Source organism: Chiloscyllium punctatum, chromosome 26 (assembly GCF_047496795.1).
Source record: "Chiloscyllium punctatum isolate Juve2018m chromosome 26, sChiPun1.3, whole genome shotgun sequence".
NCBI classification, from domain to species: domain Eukaryota; kingdom Metazoa; phylum Chordata; class Chondrichthyes; order Orectolobiformes; family Hemiscylliidae; genus Chiloscyllium; species Chiloscyllium punctatum.
The window spans coordinates 40,180,692-40,201,025 of NC_092764.1; the positions used below are offsets into that span (position 1 = coordinate 40,180,692).

Sequence of the window (20,334 nt, forward strand, 5' to 3'; positions counted from 1 at the left end):
CCACACATAAAAACAGAAATGCTAGAAATATTTAGCAGGTCAAGCAGCACCTGTGGAAAAAGATCAGTCTGACAAAAATAAGTGGAACTCATTTGCCACTGATGCTGCCAGAACAGCAGGGATTACAAACATTTTCTGAATTTATTGCAGATTGCCAGCATTTACTGCGTTTTATATTTATACCAAACTACAAAATTGAAAATCACAAATTACATTGTTCAACAAAAGGTGACTTTTGTAAGGATACAGTGGACCCCATTTTCAAAAGTTTTGTGATCTTGCACATATTAACAAAGACGTGCAGGAATATATTTTCAGTGCATTTCTTGCATCAGCTCAGCCTAGTCCTTTTCTGCATTACCAACTTGACCAGTAAAGCACAATCATTTTAGAATGTTTGGATAACTCAATCTCCATCCTAATTACTATATTGGCTGAAGGTAAAAATGTTAGAATAGAGACTAAGGGGTGATTTGATTAAGGATCTTTAAACTTAGTGTACACCAAATGGATTCAGGTACAATGTTTCAAAACAGGCGATCTGAAACACAATGAAGACCAAAAAAACCAACATTTTGTTTTTAAGTTGTTATGCATGAATCTGAATTATTGTTAGGAGTGAGAGAAATTTCCAGATTGAAAAGGTACTCCACTGTCACAACAATGAGCCTGCAAATTATTTGCTTTTTGTGTGCCTGACAGTTTCTATTGTCCAAGAGACTGTTGAACTCACCCCGCCCGCTGCAAACTGCCTAACCTGAATTGCTTAACCCCCAAAATAAAGCAAAACTCAAAATCCACCATACCTCTCTACTTGGATTGCTGGTTTTGAGACACTCCTTCCTCAAATCTAATCCATCCTCCAATATCCTGCCTCTTTTTCATAGTTCTTTACTGAGGCAGGGTGATATCACCTGTCAGAGAAGTTATCTCTTTTGCTTTTCAATGTCTATTGATCATTGTAAAACATTTGGAGGCATCCTATCACTCGCTAAGTGCACTGCTAACATGTAGTTTGCTTCTACTGTTACTATTATTCATCCGCTGTCCATTTTCTACCTGATCTAATTTGGGACTAGGCGATCCCTTTTGTGGGTTCTTCACAGTCCATAAGCACGAGTTCTGAAATATTATATATGCCTTTTTATACTGGATTATTTCTTTAAGGACAGGATATTATATTATTTCAAGAACATTCTTAGCACTCTGGGAGAAACAGAATTTATTCATGGTTGTTATTGGTTGATTGTCAGCTTGTGGTATATGGTGGTATTCCAATGGCCTTATGGATTTTGTAGAGCCAATTGCAATTCTGCAGGCGAGATCTATACCTTATGATTGATCCAAAAAGGCATTAGAAGCTATTGCTATACATGAGACTTAGGAAATGGTTGCTCTGTTATTCTTCTTGAATTACATTTGATCACTGGGATTTCAGATCAGATGTATGTTTTCTTTCCTTGCATCAGCTCAAGTCAGGTGAATAGTCAAATTCAATTCTTCCATCTTCAGAGAGAGCCCAGGGTCTGTTACATATTAGCCTACAGCATTCCAACATGCATCCAGCCAATATGTTTTAAATGATTATATATTTGTTGTATATACCAATTTTGTGATGGAATTGCCAATTTAATTCATTGCACACCAATTTGCAATACAACTGAAACAGTATTAACAAGACTTTGAAAATAGGAAAATTAAGGATAATTAGATCTTATGTATATCCAAACAGAATTATTCTTTGTTTACAAACCAGGCTTAATTCCAAAATACTACTAACATCATCAACAGGACATGGCTATCGAAAAGTTAAAACATATTTTGAGAACGCTGAATCCAAAGTCAGCTATGTATAAATCTTCGTAATGAATCCTGCACGTTAAAGCCATTGCAGCATTTTCCAAAGCCCATCCTTCAAAGATCTTTGAACTTGCATAGGCAAAATGAATGCTCTTATATTCCAGCAAATGGTACTTCATTTAAATTTCTAGAAAAAGCTGTTCATATAGGTTTCAGTCAAAGTGTCGTACCTCAGCATTAAGTTGCCTCAAAAAAAACGCACTTATTGCTGACACCACCTCCTGCTTCAGGGCAGTATTTCCCATCACCAATGATATCAGTTGTACTGCATCAGTCCAGTCTAAACGCTGGACAATGTTACGCACATCTTGAGATAATATCAGCTGTTGATTTGGTGGAAGTTCCATAATAATCTGCGGTAATGGTTTAAATTGTCCACTCGTCATCCAGGCACCCAACAATCCACCAACTGCACCACCTAAGGAGAACAAAAATCAAGAAAAGTTTAAGATTATTTATTTTCTACATTTTGAAATGAATTATTCCTCTTTTTGAAGAGGAAATTTATTTTTGGCTATTTTCTGAATTCCAACAGCCATTAAATCCCTTGACGAAAAAGATATTGTTGAGACGCAGAATAGTGAAAACTCTCAGGTGATTTAATTACAAAGGCTATCACAGCCAGAATTAATCGTATCCACAAACAGCATCTGCATACGATCACTTTTCAACAGTTTAAAGAATCATATAGCACAGAGGGAGGCCATTCAGCCCATCATGCCAATATGGGAAGCCATTGTATATGGTGTACCTAGATTTCCAAAATTCTTTGACAAGGTGCTGCATAAGAGGCTGCTGCATAAGAAACGTATGCATGGTGTTACGGCTGAAGTATTTTGCATGGATAGAGGATTGGTTGACTAACACAAAGCAAAGCTGGCAATCAATGACTAGTGGTGTGCCTCAGGGATCAGTGTTGGGACCATAATTATTCACAATTTATATAGATGAGTCGGAGTTGGGAACCACGTGTCGTGTGACAAAGTCCGCAGATGACACTAAGATGAGTGCAGAGCAATGTGAGCAGGGGACTGTGAAACTTTGCAGAGGAGTATACATACTTTAAGAGAGCGGGCAAAGGTCTGGCAGATAGAATACAATGTTAATAAATGTGAAGTCATCCGTTTTGGTCGGAGTAATGGTAAAAAAGGATTATTACTTGAATGGTAAAAAAGTTGCAGCATGCTGTTATGCAGAGGAACCTGAGTGTCCTTGTGCATGAATCACAGAAGGTTAATCTGCAGGTACAACAAGTTATTAGGAAGGCAAATGGAAGTTTGTCGTTCATTGCTGAAGGGATTGAATTTAAAAGCAGGGAGGTTATGTTGCAGCTGTACAGGGTGCTGGCAAGATTACACCTGGAGTACTGTGTGCAGTTTTGTTCTCCTTACTTGAGAAAGGATGTACTGGCACTGGAAGGTGTGCAGACGAGATTCACTAGGTTAATTCCGGAGTTGAGGGTGTTGGTTTATGAGGAGAGACTGAGTAGGTTAGGATTATATTTGTTGGAATTCAGAAGAATGAGGGAGGATCTTATAGAAACATATAAAATGATGAAGGAAATTGATAAGCTAGAAGTATAGAGGATGTTTCCACTGGCAGGAGAAACTAGGACAAGAGGGCATAGCCTCAAGATTAGAGGGAGCAGATTTTTTAACTGCATTGAGAAGGACCTTCTTCACCCAGAGGGTTGTTAATCTATGGAATTCCTTGCCCAGTGAAGTAGTTGACGCTACTTTAGTAAACGTTTTTAAAGCTAAGATAGGCTTTTTTTGAAAAAATAAAGGAGTTAAGGGATACGATGACAGCACTAGTAAGTGGATCTGAGTCCACGTAAAGATCAGCTATGATCTTATTGAATAGCGGAGCAGGCTCGATGGGCCGAACGGCCTACTCCAACTCCTAGTTCTTATGTTCTTATATCGACTTTTTGAAGGTGTTATCCAACTAGAAACCCCATACATCTGTTGATTTCCCATAGCTCTGCAATTTTATTGTTTTATTCTTACGAGCATGGAAAGCCAAAAGCAAATGAATTGTTCTAAATCACCCAATGAAAATAAGTTAAGTCAACATTAACTAGGGATCAAACTCTTCCTCATCCATGTGACTCAGTTTCCCAAAATGGTATATTTATCTACTGAAACCATGAGAGGAAATTAGTCATTATGGACTTTAAATTTGTTTCATAATGATCAGAAGCTTAATGGATTTAAATGCTGCAGAAAATGTATAAACAGTGAATGGCTCAAATAGCTGCATTATTCAGAACTCTATTCAGCTGTATTATTCACACATGAAGCATTATTGTCAATCAATTCTGGCATGTTCATCCCATTTTAGTAATGTGCAGGGAAACCCATATTGTCTCCCTGTCATACTCCACACAAGGACTGAGGGTGTACCATGTTCTATATCCTATAATACAAATATTCTTAAACTTGTAGAAATATTAAGTAAGGTTTTCATTAAGAATAAAATTAAACTTTTGTAGTAGAACTTCGGTCTGTTCTGTAATTTGATTGTAATATATGGCGAAAAAGAAATGCATAACTCTCTAATATGAAGTAATGCATCCTGCAGCAAAGAACTCATTTCAAGAGGACACACAAAAACACTGAAGGGAACTAAGTTAGTACAGGGAGACTTTGAAAAGAATCTGTTAGTGGTATTAGATCCAGCATTTTCAATGTTAGGAAATATTGGGATGCTTCATTAGAATTGAAGCACATGTATTGACTGAATTAACATGAGATTTAATAAGCCACTGGTTACGACATATTTGGAACAAGTGCCTTTCTGGTTATCATCATTTAAGAAGGGATATACCTGCATCAGAGAAATATTGCAGATCAACAACAATGATCTAATATATAAAGATTTAATTGTAAGGAAAGAAAAGAGAGAAAGCTAAGATAATTGTTATACTGGAATCCAGGGAGAGCTAGCCATTGGGATACAAAACTGGCTTGAGGGAAGAAACAGAGGTTGATGGTGCAGGGTTGTTTTTCTGATTGGAGTCTTGTGACCAGTAGTGTGCTGCAAAGATTGGTGCTGGGTCCACTCTTTTTTGTCATTTATCTCGATGATTTGGATGTAAATATAAGAGGAATACTTAAGTTTGCAAATGACACCAAAATTGGTGGTGTTGTGGACAGTGACGGTTATTGCAGTATAATGGGACCTAGCTCAAATGGGCTGAGGGGTGCAGATGGTACTTAATTTAGATAAATGTGATGTGTTGCATTTTGTTAAGACAAATCTGGGCAGGACATGCACATTTAATGGTAGGATCCTGTGGAATGGTGCTGAACAAAGAGACTTTGGGTGCAGGTTCATGGTTCCTTGAAAGTGGAGTTACAGGTAGATAGGATAGTGAAGGTGCTGTTTGGTACACTTGCTTTTATTGGTCAGTGCATTGAGTATAGGAGTTGGGATGTTATGTTGCGGCTGTACAGGACATTACTTAAGCCACTTTTAGAACACTACATTAAATTCCATTCTCCTTGCTATAGGAAAGATGTTGTTAAATTTCATAGGGGACAGAAAAGATTTACAAGGATGTTGCCATGGTTGGAGGGTTTGAGCTATAGGGAGATGCTGAATAAGTTGGAGCTATTTTCCCTGAAATGTTGGAGGCTGAGGGGTGACCTTATAGAGGTTTATAAAATCATGACGGGCATGGATAGAATGAATAACCAAAGTCTTTTTCCAAGGATAGAGGAGTACGTGACTTGAGAGGATAGGTTTAAGGTGAGAGGGGAAAGATTTAAAAGGGACCTAAGGGGCAACTTATTCACACAGAGGGTGGTATGTGTATGGAATGAACTGCCAGAGGAAGTGGTGAAGCCTGGTACAATTACAACATTCAATTACAACATCTGGATGGGTATATGAATAGGAAGGGCTTGGAGGGATATAGCCCAAATGCTAGCAAATGCTTGATTAATTTAGGTTACCGGTTGGCATGGACTGAAGGGTTTGTTTCTGTTCTGCAGACCTCCAAGCCAGCTACCCAAAAAATAGAATTGTCTGAAAACTGCACATTTAGAAACACACCGTACAATTTTAATTAAGTGAATTTGTAAAGAATAATTTATTTGAGCAATTTGGCTTTGCACTACACAGCCGTGAAGCAGAGTTTCACAAACTTCACCACTTGAATGACAGTCTATTCTCGTGCTCCAGTGACCCTTGACCCCACCTGATCTGGTTTGGCCCAAACTGTTCACAGCCTAAGCTTCCTGACTTGAAATCCAGCAAGATCTAAAATCTTACATGGCTCCAATTCTGAGGTTGCCAGTGTTGACACACGCTGTTTATACATTATTTACAAGGAAGCAAACTTTGTGCTCTGATCAAACAGCTACATTCTAAAATGAGGTGCACAGGACCCCCAATTTGCATTGTGTTTAAAGCAGCATAATATCTGAAACACATTGGATCTCTCATCAGTAAACTCCCTTAAAGATGGGGTCAATTGGAAAACCAAATAATTGCACTTTGAGGTCAGTTCTAGTCTCTGGTTCTTGGGATTCTGGCAAGGCCAGATTTATAGTTCACTTCCAAATGCTGTCAGGGTATTTAAAGTCAACAGTGTAGGATTAGAATGATGCTATATAATATTCTAGACTGGCAGAGTTACAGGATTTAATTCTCCAAGGGAGCTTTGTGTTCCAGGTGGCATCTTGTTTACAACAGTCTAGTAACTTTTTTGGCAAATTTGTGGGGTTACCAGATTTACTGAGTTAGATTACACAATTTGCCATTGTGGATCGCTAGACCATAACTAGTATGGGAGCCTAATGGTTAAAACAAGCTGTGATATCTCTCCAGTTTCTCAAAGAACTTCTTTCATTTGCTACTTCTATTTACAATGTTTCGTACATGTTTCGTTCATTAACAAATGTTATGAATGCCAGAATCTCTCAGATCCCTCAAACATATTATTCATTTATTTATAAGTCTATTTGGTGGTAACAAAGGTAATATTTGATAAGTTATGGATAGTGGTACATAAATGCTCAATGTGCTCTCACAAATTCCTCCACCACAGTATTTAAGTTGAGGCATTATTCCACTTAAGCCACAGAATTACTATTTCCATATGTTCAGTGACTTCCATTAACTTCATTGTTGTAGGAGCGACCCATTTAGGAATAAGTTTCAGAAGACAGCAGAGTTCAGGCACGTGGTAACTTATTTGAGCAATTACTGGTAACTTGCAAAGAGGCATACGCGTTATTCCTACATTTGTCATTTTCAAACTCTGTTCACTTAAGGTCAATCGCAAAAACTTACCAACTGCTATTCCTGGAGGACCACCGACCAAGCCTCCTGCAAATGCTATTGCACCTGCCAAAAGTGCCCCTTTTCCAGAATTTTTCACTGCAACTTGCAGCTTCTCCACCTCTGAAATGTGGCGCACTAAGTGCATCACATCATCAATATGCACAGGCATCTCAGTATCTAAGGAAATCACATAGAACTTTGTTAATTATAACAAAATAACTTTTTAAGCTGACATCTTTGGAGAAGCAATAATTTATAAAATATGCGTTTTTCTGAATATTTGATGATTACGTTGTCTTTTCAGTAGTATTAGACCTCTCAATTCAAAGCTGATACCGTTAGCAGTTTGTCTAACAGTTCCTGTACAGCTATATCAGAGGGCATTTTGTCTACTGAATTTAAATCAAAGCACGGAAACGATGGGTTGACGGCTAATGGCCACTTAAAGAGTATGAAGTAATTACTAAAAGGCTGCTTGGCTTGGGGAAAACATTGAAATCAATCGACATAGAAACGGAAGAAGCAGCCTCAAGTTATTATTTAACATAATTGATTTTAGACATAATGATATAACCAATGTTAGTACATTCTTAGTGAGACAGAGAGAGGCAGACATCTTTACACATGATCAAAAAAAATTCAATATAAAATCACCTTCCAGCATTGACTTTTATTTTCCCATGCTAAGTATAACCACTGTCTTTTATCTCTACCTCTGCTACTAGAATAGGAATGATTTGTTATTATAACTTTGCACATTACCCTCCAAGTTACTCATATACTGAAAATATTAATGAGTTTTCATTGTATTATGATTTTGGAAGAGACCAAAAATACTTTAATAATTTTTAGAACCTGAAAACAAAGGTATTTATTGAAAGAATGTGTGCCCACTAAGCTATACTGTTTAAAACAAAACGTCATTATATAAAAAAGTGAATTTCAATAGTAATAACTACTGTCTTAACTTGTGAGCTGAATACATTAAAATTACTACTATGCTGAACGAAACTTCAAGTCAAATTTCTTTCAACACCCAAGTGACTTAAAAAGTCCAAGCAAAACAAAACTCACCATAAATTGGGAGGCTCACCATTTGATCTGAAAGCTGTTCAAAGGGGTCAAGAGTTCTTGTACCTTTGTTACTTCTGCTAAGGTTGTCACTTTAAATTTCCTCCAACTTCCCTCAGTTGGAATTTCCTGATTAAATATAGGCGTCAGTATCATCTTAATCATGCTCACCATGTCTGAACTTTCTTGATCTGATGTTCTTTGCTCTGGAGTCTTGCATCTAGAGATTCTTGACACCTCTTTTTCTCCTAAACTTCACTGTCCAATGTCCAACTCATTCATTTAGAGGTTTTGAAACTTCTTTAGACTAGACACAATTTACTTAATCCTGTTTGAAAGTGATGTTCCCTGCATTCAACATGTTCTAAAAACCCAAGTTTTCTAAACACAGAACAAGATCCAAGAATCTGCATGTTCTTTTAGTTAAATTTTTGATTGACACTTTTTAATATTATTTATCCTCCCAAGCAGTTAGGTCACACACCAGTTGCAGGAGTTGTGTAGCTTTTTACAAGAAACCTTCTATCAGAGAAAAATATTTCTTAAAAGAAAGAGGCTTTCATCCCGATATAAATATATTTGGTACCTAAAGCAACTGGGCACAATTACAATTGCTATTTTCAATTTTTTAAATAGGTATATTTTCTGAAAACCAATCACCAAAACAAAGTCTTCTTCAGATCAAAAAAAAAATTTTTTAACATCATAAAACTCTGTGGGCCTAAAAGTGATGTTTTCAGGGTGCCAGAAAATACTGCAGTTCCAGTGATGTTTGCAAGAATTTGGAGTACACATCATTAGCAGTAGAGTTACAGTTATTGTAAAACATTCACTGAATTTAGAGGAATCCAGCAATTCTGAAAAACCATAATAGGCCATTCATGAAGAAGCTGTTGTGGAATCCATGACCACAACAGTGGACTAAAGTCAGTTAGGTTACGCATCAGTTACAGGAGAAAGTGAGGACGCAGATGCTGGTGATCAGAGCTGAAAAATGTGTTGCGAGAAAGGCACAGCAGGTCAGGCAGCATCCAAGGAGCAGGAGAATCGACGTTTCGGGCATGAGCCCTTCTTCAGGAATGTAACACATCAGTTACAGCCTGGAAGAAGCCAAGGACATAAATGATGGGGGTGTAATGCATGCAATTGTATTAATAACAAGGTCAAGCATGAATTTTTGATGGGAATGGTTTGTGTTATATGGGTCTGGTGCAGTGTGCGAGGCTGATAGTGCACCTGGTTGGATATAGCTCTTAAGATAAATTTGCTAACCTCGATTACTTGTGTTAGGTTATGAAACCTTTTTTTCTACAGTGTTTCCAAATTCACACTAAACTCCTAACACTGACCCCAATGGCTGTTTTCTCTTTTGAAGATTTATCTAGAGGGCCTCCAATCTCCCTGTGCATACTTTGCAACTTCCGTGCATCCAGTGTAACGTCCCAGAACCTTGGATGGAGTAGTGTGCCTCGTGTTTGTTGTTAATCAGTCTTTTCATGTCCTCCCCAGGCCTATATACAGGACCTGCATCTCTTCATCAGCTCCGTCATTGTTGTTGATGAGCAGGCAGCAGCACCAGGTTAGTATGTGGCTAAGATCACACTGAACTGACAGATATAGGTTCAGCGTACATAATGAAACCTGTTGTCGTTTTGACCTTTTTTTATTGCTTTACCCGTACACGTTGGTTTCACTTTAAACAGAAACCCCTTATTGTTAATTACACTCCAGGGCTATCTCCCAGTTCACACTTCCCGTCAATACCTTCAAAGCGATACAAGCTTTTCAAATCCACTGCATCTGCTCAGCTCGCATCTTTTGTCACTGTTTCCCGTTTGACGTGTAAACATCAGGGCCGAGAATCCCGCTTTCCCAACTGGGATATATAAACGGGAAACACTCCCTCGCGGTTAATTGATAAATAAAACTGCACTCTACAGTTTTCCACCCACGAATAAATATCTGGGCACACGGTACCTGGTTTAGGATCCTCCTTTGCAGGGAACAAATGCAATCTCCGGGCAGGCTCCAGATTTTCCAATATTGGGATGGGGGAGCGGTCAGCTGTAGAGTTTGTATCGCGTGATTTCCCGGTACTGGTGGAAAGTGACAAGTATAATAGAACTGGAGACTCAGCGCAATGTGCTACCACCGCTTACAGTTAACAACAGTAGATTTTATTCATATAGCACCTCCACAACATATTGTCACTAGCACGTAGAATGACTTATGGGGCGGTGCTAGACCTAGGTTTACGGAACACTTAGCGAGACATTTGGTGGTGGGGGATCATTTCCGTGATAATGGCATAATTCAGCAAGATTTAAAGTCATTATGGCGAAGGACAAACAGGGTTTGGAAATAAAAGTTCTGAATGGGGAATCAAGGATGGAACCTCAGCACCCCACTCTACCGCAAACCCACAGACAACCTCACAATGCTACACTTCTCCAGCTTCCACCCAAAACATATTAAAGCAGCCATTCCCTATGGACAAACCGTACGCATGCACCGGATCTGCTCGGAGGATGAGGAATGTGACGGACACCTGGAAGTACTCAAGGGTGCCCTCACAAGAACGGGGTACGATGCTCAACTCATTGACCGCCAGTTCCCTCGTGCCACAGTAAGGAACCGTAATGACCTCTTCAGGAGACAAACACGGGCTGCAACTGACAGGGTACCCTTCGTTGTTCAGTACTTCCCAGGAGCTGAAAGATTATGCCATGTTCTTCGTGACCTGCAACACATTATCAATGAGGATGAACACCTCACCAAGACCTTCCCCACACCTCCACTGCTCGCCTTTAAACAACCACCAAACCTCAAGCAGATCATTGTTCGTAGCAAACTGCCCGGCTCTCAGGACAACTCCATACAATCCTGTCACGGTGGACGCTGCAAGACGTGTCAGATTGTGGACATAGACACCACTATTATGCGTGGGAACACCTCCCACCTTGTACATGGCAGGTACTCATGTGACTCAGCCAACATTGTCTATCTTATACGTTGCAGGCAAGGATGCCCGGAGGCATGGTACATTGGGGAAACCGAGCAAAGGCTACGACAATGGATGAATGGGCACCACACAACAATCAACAGACAGGAGGGTTCCTTCCCAGTTGGGGAACACTTCAGTGGTCCAGGACATTCAGCCTTGGACCTTTGGGTGACCATCCTCCAAGGTAGACTTTGGGACAGGCAGCAGAGAAAAGTGGCCGAGCAGAGGCTGATAGCTAAGTTCGGTACCCATAGGGAGGGCCTCAACTGGGACCTTGGGTTCATGTCACATTACAGGTGATCACCATTGCACTACACACACACACTCTCACATACACATGGACACAGGTACACACAGACGCGCACCCTTATAGATACACACACTCCAACATTCACACATGCATCCTCTCACAGACTTAAGACACTCTGCACTCACTACACACACACTTTCTCACACTCACAACCCCCATCCCAGACAGACACACACACACAGACAGACAAAGACCCACATGCACACATATATTTTGTGGGGTGAATTTGCACTTGCAGAGTTACATTGTACTTTGCTCAAAAACTGCATGCATTCATGTAGAACTCTGAGTTCAAAAACTGCATGAATTTGTGTAAAACTCTGTTATCTCACTTTTCAGATTAGAATCAATCTGAACATCATGGCATAGACGGAGAACACAGGGGGCCAACACCTTCAACATATTGTCTAGCTATCACCATTGTTAACAGCTAACCTGAGAATGCAACTTTAAAAAAAAGGTTTTGTGATTTACACATGAAAGAAGTGAAACTATCACTGTATTCTAACAGGTGAAAGGCTTAACAGACAATCAATTTTTCAATGTATAATTTCAGTTACATCACACTGTAAACTTTTGCTATAAATTCTGTGTTACGATCGAGCCCTCCACAATCACCTGATGAGAGAGCGTTGCTCCGAAAGCTAGTGTGCTTCCAATTAAACCTGCTGGACTATAACCTGGTGTTATGTGATTTTTAACTGAATGGGGAAAGCTGTTTTGATGTGTCATGTTCTGGCCTGGGAGGAGCTACTTGTAGGAAAATCCACATCAGAGCAGGAGTAGACATTCAAAAGGGTAATAGTGAAAGTGTAGGGCCACCATAAAGATAAAGGGCGGGCAAGATTGGAGAAGGAGGAGGCTTCTTGCAAAACAGCAGTTGCCCGAGAAAAGTAAAGAAAGTTCATGGAGTTGCTTATAAAGGAAACTGGTGCAAGAGAAAAATGAAGGAGAGTGTAGGGCCCACCAAAGTGATAATGTGGCTCGATCCAGTGGACATAGCTGAAATGTTAAATTAATACTTTCTATCTGTCTTCACTCGATAAAAGAATGATGCAGGTCTAGAAATCCAGGAAGGGGATTGTATATGCTTGAATGAATTAGCATTGACAGAGAGGTATTAATGGTTTTAGCAAGTTTGAAAGTGAATAAATCCCAGGTTGCTCTGGGAAACAAGAGAGGAGATTGTAGGGGCTCAGACTTTAATTTCCAAATTCTCTTTGGTCACAGGAAGGGTGCCAGAGGACTGGGGGACAGCTAATTTGATACGATTATTTAAGAAGGGAGCCAGGGATACACCAGGAAACCACAAGCTAGTGTGTGTAACATTGGCTTTTAGAAAAAATTTTGGGAGGACAGAATTGATCTCCACATGGAGAGGCAAGGATTAATCAAGGTTCTGAGGGAGGGTCACTGGACACAAAACGTTAACATTAATTTCTCTGCACAGATGCTGTCAGACCTGCTGAGCTTTTCCAGCAACTTCTATTGTTATTTCTGATTTACAGCAGCTGCTGTTGTTTTGGTTTTTATTAACCAAGTATAGTCAGTAAGGAGGTAATCATCCTAACAAATTTACTTAATTTCTTGAGGAGGTGACCAGATGTACAGATGAGGCTTGTGCAGTTGATAGCTTTTGACAGGTGGTTAAGAAGCTAAGAGTCCATTGGATCCAAAGCAATTTGGCAAACTGGATTTGAAATTGGGCTTAATTGCTGGAAGCAGATGCTGGTAATTGAGGCATGTTTGTGATGAGAAGCCTGTGTCCAGTTACAAAGCACAGGGTTCAGCTTTGGGTACTTGTTTGTTGTGTAAAAGAATGATTGAGATATGACATGAATGCAGAAGGTATGATCAGCAAGTTCATAGATGATATAAAATTTGGTGATGTGGTAAATAGTAAGGAGGAAAGCCTTAGGCTACATGATTATATGGATGTGAAAAGTGTGAATTGATGCATTCTAGGATAACTAACAAGGTAAGTGAATATATATTGAGTGGTAGGCCCCTTAGAAATATAGAGGTTTTGGGGAATTTTGGTGTGAAATTCCATAGATCCTTGATGGTTAGAAGACAAGTATATAAGGTGCTTAAGAAGGTATAGGATATTTAACTTTTATTAATAAAGGTATTGACTACAAGAGCAAGGATGTAATGTTGGAGCTGATAGAATGTTAATTAGGCCACAACTACAGTGGAGTGTGCAGTTCTGGTGCCATACTAGCAAGAATGTAACTGCAGAAGAGATTCACCAGGATGTTCTTGGCTGATGTGATTCAGCTGTGAAGAGAGATTAGGATAGGCCAGGGCTGTTTTCCTATGAGCAGAGAAGCTGAGGGGGAATCTGATTTTGAGATGTATAAAGTTCTGAGGAGCATAGACAAGCCAGATGGGGAGATGCTTTTCCCCTTAGAACGGTCAATAACAAGGGGGTATAATTTTAAGGTAAGGAACAAAATATTTTGGGAGGGATTTGAGAAAATCCTTCTTCACTCAAAGGATTGTGGATACCTGGAATTCACTACCAGAAAGGCTGGTTAAGGTGGGAAGACATTTAAGAACTGTTTAGATGGCCACTTGAAATGTGATCATAGAAAAGCATACGAGGAGCAGGAGAGTCTGTGTTTTGAGCATAAGCTTCCTAATGAAGGGCTTATGCTTGAAACATGAACTCTCCTGCTTCAGATGCTGCCTGACCAGCTGTGCTGCTTCAGCACCACACTTTTTAACTCTGATCACCAACATCTGCAGTCTTCTCCTTGTCCTACTTGACATGTGATAGGATGCAAGCCAAATGCTGGAAAATGTGATTAGAATAGGTAGATAAAACAAGGAACTGTGGATGCTGGATATCTGAAACTTGCCTATGTCTGTAACAGAAAAGTGACCCTATTATGTTTGACTTGTAGGTCCTCATGATAGCTTCGATGAACAACTTCAACATTGAAAAAGAAACTCAGATACAATGATTTCATGCATCTCTGTTCTGCAGGAATTTTGTTGTTGATACCAATCCCCAAACTGTTAGAAAGATCTGTTGAAAACCTCTCACACCTCCAATTTCTTCTTGTGAATGTCCAAAGGTATAACTTAAAAATATAATACAAATAAGATCCTCATAACTATTTCTGCTATTCTTGCACGACTTCAAACTCTGCTAAGAACAAATATATTCCTTTAAATCTACAAGTGCACATTATTAATTCTGAACTAGAACAGAGTCCCTACATCAATCTTGTACATTTTAGTTCAAGCTAAGCAAAGCAAGCTATTTCAAATACTGACCAACTGTAACAACACAGTCTCTTCAGTGGGTAACCTTAATGTATCAATCTGGTCTAAATGAGCATGCTCTTTCTAATCATTCATGGACAAACTAGGAATATCTCTAGGAATATCTTTTTTTCAATTGCTTTTTATTGATTCACAGGATGTGGGCATCACTGGCTAAACTAGCATTTATTGCCCATCCCTAATTGCCCAGAGGACAGTTAAGAGTCAATCACAGTGCTGTGGGTCAGGAGTCTCATGTCAGCCAGACTAGGTAAGGATGGCAGTTTCTTTCCCTACAGGACATTAGTGAACCATGTGGATTTTTCCTGACAAATGGCCATGGGTTCATGGTCCTGATTAGACTCTTATTTCCAGATTTTTACTGAATTCAAACTCTACCATCTGCTGTAGCAGGATTTGAACCCAGGTCCATAGAAATGTTACTTAGGTCTCTAGGTTAACAGTCCAATGAAAGTACCACTAGGTTGTCAATAATCCATGAAGAATACAATCTTCAAACCAAGGGATAATTCCACAAGCTATCAAGACATGCTACGTCACATGGTTGTGAAATAAAACAAGACATTGACTCACGGAAGCTGTCAGTTGCTCTGGGAACAGTGCGTGGTAAAGTTAAACCACAAATTAGTCACAATACTCACATGCAATGTCAATTAAAATATTGTTTGGTAAGATTTGACAAGAAAATCTTTAGTCTTGGAGCAAGAATCACTCCACAATGGTCAACACATCTTGTACTTAACCAAAGATCTGTAAGATTCAGCCCATGGATTTGAAACAAGATGCCAAATAGTTGTGCCTACTATTGGTCATATGATGTTGCCATAGGCAATAGTCAAGTGCTGAAAACACTAAAGGATCATATCTGAACTGCTATTTTTCAACCATTCATCACAGGATGGTGACATGGAAATGAAAGGCACCATGTCAGACAACCCTCACCCATACAAATAATACATTTCCCGACTGATGACAGAGTGAAGCTATGCATGGGACTGAGTGTTACCAATTTTGTTTTGCTATACAGTTGGAAAGGACATGGATACAAGAGGTAATATTGCACTCTGCTTTACTGATAGAGAACTAAAGCTCTTGGTGAATGGGGTTGTGAACCTTGGAAGCAGCCAGCTGTGTTTAATTTTTATACAATGTCACACTGGGCATCAGGTTAGGATGCCCTCTAACGCATCTCGTCCACATCCCGCACCTCCGCCCTCAGACCCCACCCCTCCAACCGTAACAAGGACAGAATGCCCCTGGTGCTCACCTTCCACCCTACAAACCTTCGCATCAACCAAATCATCCACCGACATTTCCGCCACCTCCAAAAAGACCCCACCACCAGGGATATATTTCCCTCCCCACCCCTTTCCGCCTTCCGCAAAGACCGTTCCCTCCGTGACTACCTGGTCAGGTCCACACCCCCCTAGGACCCACCCTCCCATTCTGGCACTTTCCCCTGCCACCGCAGGAACTGTAAAACCTGTGCCCACACCTCCTCCCTCACCTCTATCCAAGGCCCTAAAGGAGCCTTCCACATCCACCAATATCATTTATTGTATCCGTTGCTCCCGATGCGGTCTCCTCTACATTGGGGAGACTGGGCGCCTCCTAGCAGAGCGCTTTAGGGAACATCTCCGAGACACCCGCACCAATCAACCAAACTGCCCTGTGGCCCAACATTTCAACTCCCCCTCCCACTCTGCCGAGGACATGGAGGTCCTGGGCCTCCTTCACCGCCGCTCCCTCACCACCAGACGTCTGGAGGAAGAACGCCTCATCTTCCGCCTCGGAACACTTCAACCCCAGGGCATCAATGTGGACTTCAACAGCTTCCTCATTTCCCCTTCCCCCACCTCACCCTAGTTCTAAACTTTCAGCTCAGTAACTGTCACCTTGACTTGCCCGGACTTGTCCGACTTGTCTATCTTCTTTTCCACCTATCCACTCCACCCTCTCCTCCTTGACCTATCACCTTCATCTCCTCCCCCACTCACCCATTGTATTCTATGCTACTCTCTCCCCACCCCCACCCTCCTCTAGCTTATCTCTCCATGCTTCAGGCTCACTGCCTTTATTCCTGATGAAGGGCTTTTGCCCGACACGTCGATTTCGCTGCTCGTTGGATGCTGCCTGAACTGCTGTGCTCTTCCAGCACCACTAATCCAGTATTTGGTTTTCAGCATCTGCAGTCATTGTTTTTATCAGGTTAGGATGACCAGCCACCCTTTCAGACCTGCTCCAGCTGGTAACACAGTTCTATTATGGTGTTCCAGGGCATGTTCATTCAGTGGTAGCATTGATCTTCAATCAACAGGGAACTTGATTAAACTTACAGAATACTGAGAGGCCTGGATGGAGTTGAAGTGGAAAAGGTATTACCGCTGGTAGGAGAGACGAGAACCTGAGTTCACTGCCTCAGGTTGATGGGATAACCCTTTCGAACTGAGATGAGGAGGAATTTCTTCAGCCAGAGGGTGGTTAATCTGTGGAACTTATTGCTGCAGAGGGCTGTGGAGGCGAAGTTATCGAGTGTATTTAAGACACGTGCAGAGGTTCTTGATTAACAAGATGATCAAGGGTTATGACAAGAAGATGGGAGAATGGGATGGAGAAACATATCAGCCATGATCAAATGGTGGAGCGAACTCAATGGGCCAAATGGCTTAAACCTGCCCATATGTATTCTGGTCTATGGCCTTATCTGGAAGAGATGGCAGTATGGCCTTCTATGCTCTTTGCCTCTGGAATCCCCTCCTTAAGTGGAGGGTACCTTCTACTGTGATTTCTTCATGTGGAGACTGTTCAACAGCAACTAGAACTTGTTGCTGGTCCTGGGCTTGCTGATGCCTTTAAGTGCCTTCGATTTCCTTTGTTTAACTACAGCCACAGCAACAATGATGTTCACTGTGGCTGGGTCCATTGGGGATGGTTCCAATTAACCCACATGGGAAATCTCAGAAACAAAACAACTTCATAATGTAAGCAGTCAGCATTTGCAGCACACACAAATGAGAGTTTACCACAGTCCTCATTACAGTAGGACATGGAAGCCTCTGACAAAGACAGCTTGTATGTGGATCTCTGATAGATTAGACCATATTCATTCATATACGCAGCACATATACCACACAAATACAACAGGAAACTTTAAGAGTGGTTGGATTACTGATACCTGGCCCCGCTCCCCACATTACCCAAGAATCACAGCATTTCATATAGGAACATGATCTGGCATGTTTGCAGTTCAAAGTGAGTGGAAAGCAGCTCCACAACTTTGTGTAGTCTGTAAGATCTTCAAATGCGTTGGACTGGGTAAATAGATAATAGAACTGGGTAGAGAAGAGCTAAAACTCCAAAGGCAGTGTAGATGAGGGAACTTGCCATTCCCTATACAAGTTTGAATAAAGGGAATGAATACAGAATGTGTGTGCATTGCTGTCCCAACGTTTTTTGCATTGTTGTTTCATACTGACTTTGTAATGGAACACTTACAATAAATAGAAAGGAGAAATACTTTTCATTTCCCAAAGTGGGGAAGTGGTTCGATCATTGTCGAAATAGTCTATTAACTTCCATTGCCTGATTTTAATATCTGCCCTCCTTCATGGACTGTAAAGGAAAATTACTGACTTATGATGACCACAGTGGTCACCTCACCAAATTAAGCTAAGCTTATACATCAACAATACACAAGACTCTGCCTGAACTGAAGTTAACATCATTCAGAAGGGTCACTGGATTCAAAACATCAGCACTGCCTTCTGTCCACAGATGCTGCCAAATCTGCTGAGTCTTTCCAGCAATTTCTAATTTTGTTTCTGATTCCCAGCATCTGCCTTTTTTTGTTTAACTTTATTATAAAAAGTTTTGAAACTCATTTGTATGTTTTGGCTGATTCACATTATTATGAAAGTCACCTGTAGATTATCCAGTATGAAGTCAGATCTGGGTATAAGCTTATTATTTGAAATGCAGTCAGAGAAAGAAAATATGTAGGTAACAGAAGAACTGGAGGCTTGTATGTCTCTTTACATTCTCACAGCCTCTCAGTGCTGGGTGAAAAAATATCCATTCACCAAGGACTCAGTAATAAACAATATGCTTTGCAATTGCTGAATATTCAAAATTGCAATTAGACTGCTCTGGTTTAGATTGAAGCCATCACTTTGAGGAGTCAGGAATTTTCAAACTGCCTATTCTTGATCTTCCATTTAGTACTTGACATTCTTTTATTATACTTTATACTTCTGTTGTGTATTTTTCTTGATGTGTTTTATGATATTTCTAAAGGTTATTAAGTAATAAAATTCTTCTTTTACCCATGAAAATCTTGTCGTTGACTTCTTAATTTTAACTTGGACTACATTTCAATCAATTTGGAGAAAATGAGGATTGCAGATGCTGGAGATCAGAGTCAAGAGTGTGGTGGTGGAAAAGCACAGCAGGTCAGGCAGCATTTGTGGAGCAGGAGAATCGACATTTTGGGCATGATACCTTCATCAGGAATGAGGCTTGTGGGCCGGGGGCCTGAGAGATAAATGGGACGGATATGGGGCTAGGGGGAAGGTAGCTGGGAATATGATAGGTAGATGAAGGTGGTGGGGGGAAGGTAATAGGTTGGAGAGGAGGGTGAAGTGGATATCTGGAAAGGAAGATGAACAGGTCAAGGGGGTGGTACCGAGTTGGAGGCTTGGGGACTGGGATAAGGTGGAGGGAGGGTAAATGAGGAAACTGGTGAAACCTACATTGATCCCCTTGTGATTGCAGGGTCCCAAGGCAGAAGATGAGTTCTTTATCCAGGGATTAGATGGTTAGGGTTTGCTGATGGAGAAAGCCCAGGACCTACATGTCCTTGGTGGAGTGGAAGGGGGTGTTAAAGTGTTCGGCCATAGGGCAGTGGGGTTGATTTGAGGCGGGAGTCCCAGAGATATTCTCTGAAACTATCCACAAGTTGGCGTCCTGTCTCCCAGATGTAGAGGAGACCACATCGGGTGCAACGAATACAGTAGGTGATGTGTGTGGAAGTACAGGTAAATTTTAATCAGATGTGGAAGGATCTTTTGGGGCCTTAGACGAAGGTTAAGGGGGAGGTGTGAGCATAGGTTTTGCACATCTTGTGGCGATAGGGGAATGTGCCAGGTGTGGGATGTGGGCTGGTGAGGGGCATAAGATCTGACAAGGGAGTCGCGGAGGTAATGGTGTCTCTGAAACTAAGATAGGGATGTGTAGGGAAATATATCCCAATTGATGGGAACTGTTTGTAGGTGACAGAAGTGGCTGAGGATGATGCGATGTCACCAGAGGTTGGTAGGGTGGAAGGTGAGGACCAGGGATTTCTATCTTTGTTGCGATAGGAGGGGTTGGGTTCAAGGGCAGAGGTGCAGGAAGTGGAGGAGTTGTGCTGAAGGGCATCATTGACCACGTGGGAGGGGAAATTGGGGTCTTTGAAGAAGGACGCCATCTGAGATGTTCTATAGTGCATTTGGTCCTCCTGAGAGTA

General features: G+C 40.9%; 2 protein-coding genes across 4 annotated transcripts; one reads left to right on the top strand and one right to left on the bottom strand.

The window, feature by feature from the left end:
• Positions 1 to 1,608: 1,608 nt before the first annotated feature.
• On the bottom strand, positions 1,609 to 10,378 carry LOC140496453 (protein C19orf12 homolog). 2 transcript variants are annotated; one of them, XM_072596200.1, is made up of 3 exons: positions 10,201 to 10,378; positions 7,162 to 7,329; positions 1,609 to 2,278 (listed from the first exon to the last, which is right to left on the bottom strand). In XM_072596200.1, the coding sequence occupies exons 2-3, from the start codon at positions 7,319 to 7,321 to the stop codon at positions 2,013 to 2,015; spliced, it is 426 nt and encodes a 141-aa protein (XP_072452301.1). In that variant the 5' UTR covers positions 7,322 to 7,329; positions 10,201 to 10,378; the 3' UTR covers positions 1,609 to 2,012. The 2 variants fall into 2 exon arrangements, with proteins under 2 accessions (XP_072452301.1, XP_072452302.1); XM_072596201.1 differs by lacking the exon at positions 10,201 to 10,378 and adding an exon at positions 9,988 to 10,175.
• Positions 9,648 to 12,205, top strand: LOC140496452 (uncharacterized). 2 transcript variants are annotated; one of them, XR_011964266.1, is made up of 3 exons: positions 9,648 to 9,802; positions 11,242 to 11,411; positions 11,877 to 12,205. XR_011964266.1 is itself a non-coding variant. In XM_072596199.1 (2 exons), exons 1-2 carry the CDS (start codon positions 10,598 to 10,600, stop codon positions 11,879 to 11,881), a joined length of 819 nt encoding a protein of 272 aa, XP_072452300.1. In that variant the 5' UTR covers positions 10,392 to 10,597; the 3' UTR covers positions 11,882 to 12,205. The 2 variants fall into 2 exon arrangements, 1 of the variants encoding a protein (XP_072452300.1); XM_072596199.1 differs by lacking the exon at positions 9,648 to 9,802 and having other exon boundaries at positions 10,392 to 11,411.
• Positions 12,206 to 20,334: the final 8,129 nt, after the last annotated feature.